The sequence below is a fragment of the Taudactylus pleione genome, unplaced genomic scaffold (genome assembly GCF_031769625.1).
Source record: "Taudactylus pleione unplaced genomic scaffold, aTauple2 ptg000286l, whole genome shotgun sequence".
NCBI classification, from domain to species: Eukaryota; Metazoa; Chordata; class Amphibia; order Anura; family Myobatrachidae; genus Taudactylus; species Taudactylus pleione.
In genome coordinates, this window is record NW_028284688.1 from 2,187,342 (window position 1) to 2,196,136 (window position 8,795).

The 8,795-nt window shown below is 38.5% G+C and overlaps 1 protein-coding gene across 1 annotated transcript; it reads left to right on the forward strand.

The window, feature by feature from the left end:
- The first annotated feature begins 4,952 nt into the window (after nt 1–4,952).
- On the forward strand, nt 4,953–5,891 carry LOC148511994 (olfactory receptor 2D2-like). The gene has a single exon (XM_088482384.1). It carries the CDS (start codon nt 4,953–4,955, stop codon nt 5,889–5,891), a length of 939 nt encoding a protein of 312 aa, XP_088338510.1.
- Nucleotides 5,892–8,795: the final 2,904 nt, after the last annotated feature.

Here is an 8,795-nt window from a genome sequence, read left to right on the forward strand (position 1 = left end):
GATTTAAGTCATATGTAATGTCTTTCTCTCTAACTAACACAGATCTTAAGTGATGTAAAGAGTTACTTGCCAGCAAGTTGTCAGCTCAGATTACACATGACATGATGACATCTCCTGCTTGAGTTTCTCTTGAAAAAGCAACTGCCAGGAAAAACTGACCTTTTCTAAGAGACCCATTAGAGGTGAATGACGAGACAAATTTTCAGCACACCAAAGTTAAACACGATTTTTAATTCTGGTCAAGCTTAAAAGATTTGCCCACAATTATTGACAACTCTATCATGAGTCAATCGAGTACACTAAACATCAATAGTATGGTGGAAGATTATTGTAATAGCAGTGTACATATTAGCATGTCACACAGTCCATTTGTTTACTGGAGAAAAACAAGACAATTTGGAGCCCATTCTACAAACTAGCTTTGATGTACTTAAGCTGCCCACCCTCCAGAGTGTTTAGCACACCCCGGAAACTTGTGAGTAATCAGTGTAGAAGGCTATGGCCTCAAAATGGGGAAAAACTCATGTTCATAGAAATTAACTACAAATTTTATGAGGAAGACCTTTGCTGCCAAATACAATAAAATACAGATACTTTTGTAATTGTGGATTCCAGTGGGGAAGAGCTAATATTGTGTGATGATTATAACACTGATTAGGGACATCTTACTTGCATTGAGATGATTAAGATGATTAACAATGCTGTTATCAGCCTTAAGCCCATTGGTAACCAAACAAGCACTTTAGCCAAAAAAAGTGACAGTCACTGTCACTGAACTGCTCAAGTTGTTAAATTGTGTATGTCCTTTTAATATAAAACACAAGGGTGGGTGGAAGGGCTCAAAGACAATTTAATCTTGCACCTCTTTTCTTTTCATTATGGGCTTTTTGTGGGCATTGATTATGGTCTTTTTTTCATAGACAAATATTTTATCAGTTATTGCTCTAACTTACTAATGTACAACAAATGTTTAATTAGAAATATTGTGCTGCCTCTTAAAATGTAATACACTTTAACAGAATTACTATATAGAGCATATATATTATTATTATTAATTATTATTATTAATATTATTATTATTATTATTATTATTATATTTTGTTATAAGAAGATACACAGCCACATCTCAATTTTATTGTTTTAATCAATCATTCTTTTTATGTGCTTTCCATTACATGCACCACATCCATTTCCCTTTACTGCTCTGAGGCCTCTAAGGTAATTCCCTTCATATTCAAAATCTCTAGTGCACCTCATACATGTAATACAGTGATGTGTTTCCCAATTAGACTAGAGGATGGAGGGGGGTACAATGACCATCTTCCCTTGCCACCCTTGTCAGGAAACCTTGGTTTATAACAATTTAATCTTTTATGGCCTTTTCTCTCCTGAGTTTCTGCAAAACAGCTCTTGCAATACCATGTCTCAAATGTAATTTTCTCAATCAATCAATCAATCAATCATACTTTACCTCCCTTCCACTACTTACTCCACCTCCATTTCCCTCAGGCCTCTGTCTGATCTATTTCTTGATTAATGAAAACATTTTTTCTATGGGGTCATATAGTTTCTTAAACTGCTATCTTGTCTGCCACTGCTGTGTCACAATATTTCATAGATGTGTGTCTTTTAAATTGCCATGTGTTTGTACTGCTGCTCTTTTGCTTAGTTTAGACATCCTGTGGCAAATATTGATATAAAATACTATGAGTTGTAAGGTGTTCAGAATTGACTGCACAAAACTGGAAATTCATGTTCTAGTAACAGTAATAAAGTGAACAGTGGGCCTGATTCAGACCCGCTCGTGAGGGCTGAGCGCTCGCAAGTGGGTTGATGTTGCCCAAGTGCGCATGCGCACAACGGAGGCTGCTCCATCGTGCACATGTGTGAGACCCGGTTTGCGACGGGGAAGCCATCGCTCCGGGTCTTGCACCAAAGGGGGCATGCTGTCGATGGTGATTGACAGCACACCCCCTTTTTGTGGGCGTGTCAGGGGCATGGCTGCCCAGTTGGAGGCGTTCCCATGGGAACGCCTACCATCTGGGTCCGGCCCCACTGACATCACTAGTGATGTCAGTGGGAGTGTTTTTGGCTCTGATAGAGCCAAAAGCACTCCGGGCTTGCGGCGAACAAGACCCTACTGCAAGGGCCTTGTCGCAAGCCCGATGGTCCAGATGGTTTTGACCATCGCAACCATCTTTTTGGCCACTCGCATAAGCTGTGGGTGGTCACCCACAGCTATGTGAGTGGCCAGGAGGCCACTCCAATTTTAGGTAGGACGGCCCTGAATCAGAGCGAGTGCTCTTGTCAGAGCATCCAGCTCTGAATCAGGCCCTGTGTGCACTCTAAAAGCAGCTAGTAGTGTAAATTTCCAAAGAAGTTCCTCACTCCTCCACCCACAAGCATACACAACAAGTAAGGAATATCACTCCATCAGCGTTACTACATTGAAAATAAATGGATACAAGCCCAATTTCTGTTGTCGTTCTACAGATGTCTGCTCAAATAGCAATTTCCACAGCACACAAAAAAATCCCTTTGATATATGGTCTCCTCGCAATTACAGTAGCATTTAGCAGGGAGTAATCCAGAAATAGAGGAGAAAATATACATTTAATTTTAATTATACCAAATGTCACACAGTAAAGAACAAAATGTGTCTATAGAAGCATAAAATAACATACAAATTTGTGTAAAAATTGGCAATCACAAAGACAGAATCCACAAGCATGATTGCAAGAACTGACTATGGACATTTCTTAAGGTGTATTGACCATTATCATTCCCCTGGCTGCAGTCCTGGGTTTTCATCCTGGTCACAGTTCCAGCCTGTCTCTAATACAGGTTTAGTCTAACATATCCAAATATTCCGAAATGCAAAATATTCAGTTATACATATTTTTGCTGTCTGATGGTTCATTGTACACAAACTTTGTTAAAGGCACACCATTTTTAAAAATACTATATAAAACAACCCTCAGGCTGTGTGTTTAAGGTGTATATGAAACATAAATAAATTTCATGTACAGTATGTACACAAACTTTCTTTGATGCATACAATTATTACAAATATTGTATAAAATTACCTGGAGGCTGTGAGTATAATCTGTATATGAAACTTATATGCATTCTGTGGCTAGATTTGGGTTCCATTCCCAAGATATTTCATTATGATCTGCAATAATTCCAAAATACGTAAAAATCCCATATCCAATATACCTCTGCTCCAAAGCATTTTGGATAGGGGACACTCAACCTGTATATCTCCACTCTATATCACATCCAGTGATTATGTGTGGCACCCACGCATTCTGACCCTCCTTTGGTCTTTCTCATGGTTTAGTCCAACAGATGTGAATGCCATTCTCAGTCCCAGTCACATTAAATACCCCTCCCTTTCCTGCTATTGGTCCTGGCTCTGCTGATATCTTTGCAGATAGAATACTACAAGTTCCCTGATCCTGTGCACCAGGAAAAACCCACACACACTTCTGAGGAAGGACCAAGAGGTCTGAAACGTGTTAAGCGTGGGCTCTAAGGACGATATCTAATACTGGCAGAGGTTTGGCTGTACCTGTTTTACCTTGGGCATAGTACTGCATCCGGAGCAGGTATCTTTGCCCCCCCTTTTTTACCATCCAAGGAATCCAAGGAGGGAGTTTATGTACATGCTGCTGCTGTGCCATATTGTATGGATCTTTACATGCTCGATTTTCATTTGTCATTTGTGAGTGTAACTTATAATTAAAAGTATATCTTATTTTATTTGGATCTACACTGTTTGTTTTTGTTTTTTATATCCCCATATGTGACACTTTGCTGTGACCAGCGCACTAAACATTGGAGGATAAGGAAATTCAAGTCTTGTTATAACTAGAGACTGCAAGATTTACCTACATTGTTATATGGTCCCATAACAAGTGGAGTTGTGTTATGGTGATTATAAGTTTTGTTGCCTCATTACCTATCTGCATGTGGTGTTGGGGAAGCGCTAGGAGGTGAAATTCACCTTTTTTCTATTGCAGATATGAGTGCTATGTCTGAAAATGCAGTATCAGATCACCATCAGGGAGCCATTGGCCATCTGAGTGGGCCTAAGATGGAAGATGCAGACCTAGGTCTCTATATGCCTCAATAACATCACAGTGCTGCACCCGTTTCCCAGTCACTTATTAGAAGGAGCCATTATTTTGGTGTCTCACCCTCAGAGGGTGACACCGGGAGTGGGCCGCACCCGCCATACCCTCCTCATTCCTGTAGTAAAGCAACTGATATTATTTGGTTCCTTACATTGATAGGATAATGATATGAATCAAATTACCTGCAATGCCATGATACAGGAGGACTTGATGTTCCTGCTCACATGAGCTCACAATATAAAAGGATTAAATCACACAGCGGGCAGCAAAGTAACAATTTGTGAGTAAATACATATGGCTATTATTGGACAGCAACATTATCAGCCTCCAATTATAAATTATAAAGCAATTCATGTGATATTCTGCAGTTGGAATAAGGAGCGATAGCCAGAGGCAAAAACATGAATCATGATAGCTTAAAATAGTCAGTAAAATAAAAAATGATAATTACAATCCATGGTTCCAGGAACTGAGCTACTGTAAGATATTGAGCATAACCTTGTCCTTGATGTGAGGACTCTCTATTGCACCACCACAGAAGTTTTCTTCTGCCTTTACAAATACTGAGATATTTTTACATTTGTCAGAAATAAATGATGTGGGTGGCAGGTCAGAGAATTTACCTAAACTGTAAGTATTGTATCTATAACTACTTTCCACATGACACCACATACTGTACTCTTTATTTTAAGTTACAGGCATTATATCTGATGCAATATAGAAAAGATAATTACAAAGAAAAAATTAGGTGATGAATTTTTTAATTTTTTGCATTTAATAACCATCATTCATGAACATAACACGTAATAAAGGATGCCTTGGAAAAATAATACAGCGGTAATGGAATTTATTCTTCTTGGACTTTCCAGTCAGCCGAGGACACAAGTTATTATTTTCTATGTCTTTCTGTTTGTGTATATGATCATATTAATTGGAAATATTTTCATAATTCTTCTAATTATGACAGATGCCAATCTTCACACACCGATGTATTTCTTCCTTTTCAACCTCTCTTTTCTGGATCTCTGCTATTCATCTTCCACTCTGCCGAGGATCGTGAAAGATTTGTTGTCAGTTAAGAAAACTATCTCTTATGCTGAGTGTGCAGCACAAATGTATGTTTATCTCTCCTTAGGGGTAACAGAGTGTATTCTGCTTACTATTATGGCTTATGACCGTTATGTAGCTATATGTTATCCATTACATTATACTACAATCATGGGTAAAGCGGTTTGTGTGAGATCAGCCATGGGTACATGGATATGTGGGTTTCTTCTCTCTATTTCCCATGTTACTCTTACACTGAATGTAAATCATTGTAACAATAATGAAATTAATCATTTTTTATGTGAAGTGCCAGAAGTATTATCATTGGGTTGTGAAAATATTTTGCTTAATGAATTAGTAATTTTTGCTGCTGGTGTGATTGTTCTCATAGCACCAGTCACATTTATTGTAATATCTTATTTTAAAATAATTTCAAGCATTTTAAAAATTAAATCTGCAGCTGGGCAGCGGAAAGCTTTCTCCACCTGTGGGTCTCACATGATGGTTGTGACAATGTTTTATGGCTCAGCTATGGCTGCCTACATGAAACCTAGGTCAAGTTCTCTTTCAGGAGCAGACAAATTCATTGCTATATTTTACCTAATTATTACACCAATGCTAAATCCTATGATTTATACACTTAGGAATAATGATATAAAAGCAGCCTTTCTAAAACTTAGAATTACAAATGGCTACTGCTATTGAAAAATGTAGGAGTAATATAGACATAATATTTTCTATGCTTCTTTTGGCAAAATTTCTCCTCAAACGACACTTCTCTTCCCTTACTAAGATGGCCTCCAAAACTAGCACTGTCTTGCTTTACTGTGTATGAGTGAAACAGATAAAAATGACTGTCCTCGCCTTAGCTCCTAAGACCTAAGACAACTAAAAGCATATTATGGCTTTTCCAGTGCCTGCACCAAGAATGTAGTACTTGATACAGTCACTGGCTGGTGAACTGCCTAATACACTCAACCCAATTAAGTTTTAATGGATTACTCATCATATATATATATCCACTGATGTGTTTACAACTCTGCTAAAACTACCAAATGTTACACACATTTCCAAAGGGTTATGGGCCCATGGTGCACAACTAGATATAAGGACACACTGAGTGCACAGCACTATAAGGACACTACCAAAGCACATAGCTACATAAAGACACATCCAGAACACACAGAGAGATAAGCATTCAAGACACAAAGTGTATGCAAAAGTAAAGACACAGGGTATTGCAGAAAGTGAACAGAAACATTTTATTAAAGACACCAGAGCAACATCGGTGTGCTATTTTGGCTACATGTAAAGTTACAGAGAATGCAGCAGCATAGAGTAAAGCAAGCAGAGTGTGTTATAAACAAAAAAGTTTCACAGCAAACCTTTTGTACAATACTAAATTTGCACAATAATACTTTAAGGAGCATACATGCAAGAATTACACCTATGATGGGGTTCATTAAACTTAAAGGTGCAGAGATCTACACGAAATGGAGATTTTCTATGGAGATGCAACTTAAGTGGGAATAACTGTGGAAAGTAACAGTAGATCCGGGTCACAGTACAAGCCCAGATGAAGAAGACAGATTCTTGGGTACTATAAACTTTTGTGTGGAGCAATATGTGTAATCCATAAATCAAGGAATATGCCATCTAGAGACATGTGAACTGCATTGCCAGAGGCATGTCAGGATGGATGTCTCATAAGGAATATAGATTTAAGACATATATTGTATAATATGAAGTTACAAAATTGCAGAACTATGAGTGATTATATAGGCAGGATGTTGTCTGTCTCGCAGCAGTTAAAGTATTTTGGTGTAAAAATAGATGATGAAAAGATAGGATTGGCCATGCTTCAAAATTGTATGCCAGAGTTTGACTGCTTGGTAGTGGAGCTAGAGGCAAACACTGCAAAGTAAACAACAGACACAGTCAGAGCAAAAGTATTACATTTTAAGGAACAAGTACACTGTGAAACAACTGCATTGCAAGCAAAGAATAAAGAATTCAGAAAATGTAAATTCAAGTGTTATACTGCAATTGTCAAAATATTCTCCTTGACCTCTCTGCTGCTTTTGACACTGAGGACCATCTTCTTTTCCTGCAAATCCTTAACTCATTTGGTCTACATTACACTTCCCTCTCCTGGCTATCCTCCTACCTCTCTGTTCATTCATTCTCTGTCTCCACCCATGACTCCTCTTTGACCCCACTTTCAGAGTTGGTGTACCCCAAGGTTCTGTTCTTGGACCTCTTCTGCTTTCCCTCTATACTGTAAATCTTCTTTAAAAGAACTCATCCCAATTCTTTCTAAAACACAACATGTCTAAGACTAAGATGATCATTGTCCACCTTCCTACATTATCTCATGTCCCACAATTTCATTATCTATTGATGGGACAACAATCTCCTCTAGCCCTAAAGTGCACTCTCTTGTTGTGATCATGGACTCCTCCCTCTCCTTCAAATCACACATTCAGTCCTGCCATTTCCAACTCAAAAATATTTAGTATGCTACTAAAACCCTCATCCACTCATTCGTCATCTCCCAATTGGACTATTGTAAACCCTGCCTGACTGGCCTCACTAATTATCACATATCTCCACTCTAATCTGTCCTCAATGCTGCTGTTTGGCTCATTTTCATCTCCAAACATTATATATCTGTTTCTTCTATCCTACTAGCCATACATTGGCTCCCTTTCCCTTTCAGAACCCAATTCAAGCTGCTCACACTAACTTACAAAGTCCTCATCTAATCCTTATCTATATACATCTCTAACCTCATTTGCCTTAACACACACCTACTTCTCTCAACAAATGCATGCCACCTCTCCTGCAAACTGATTATTTCTTCTCATTCCTGCCTACAAGATTTTGCATGTGTTCTCCATTCCCCTAGAACTGTCTCCAAATTAGACTCTCCACCTCTCTACAAATCTTCAAATGGGCTCTCAAGACCCACTACTTCATCAAAGCCTTCCAGTTCTCTTAGTAACTTGCTACTACATTTCGTTGCTCCATTTCTACCCCATCTGTCATGCCTGCATGTCTGTCCATCCTTTTTAGAATGAAAGCTCTTATAAGCAGGGCCCTCTTCCCTCATGTGCTTCTCCTTACTTATACTTTCTTCAACTCTTTAGTCTCCCCAAGGGCACCTAACACTTTGCTACTCATGCACAGATGCTTATTTTGAGTGTTAAGATCACTTATGCAGCAATGTGTATAAACTATGTCCTTGTCTGTCATTGTACTGTACTGTAAGTTGGTGGTTTATTGTTCACTTATTTGTTTATGTACTTTGGTGCTGCAGAACACTTGTAGTGCCATATAAATAACATCACAGTGTCCATGCAGCATGCAATATGTGGGCCACACTACACACAATACACGCTGTTTGAAAAATAGGTTTAAGGAACATAGACTCAACATCTTAAAGAAGTTTGGTTCTCACAGTGTTTCTCAGCATTTTGCAGATCACCATAATGGTGACCCTACAGGACTCACTGTAACAGGTGTTCAGCATATAGTTCCCACAGTTAGGGGAGGAGACAGGATTAGATGTCTATGTGAGAAGGAAGCAATTTGGATATTCAAAGTACA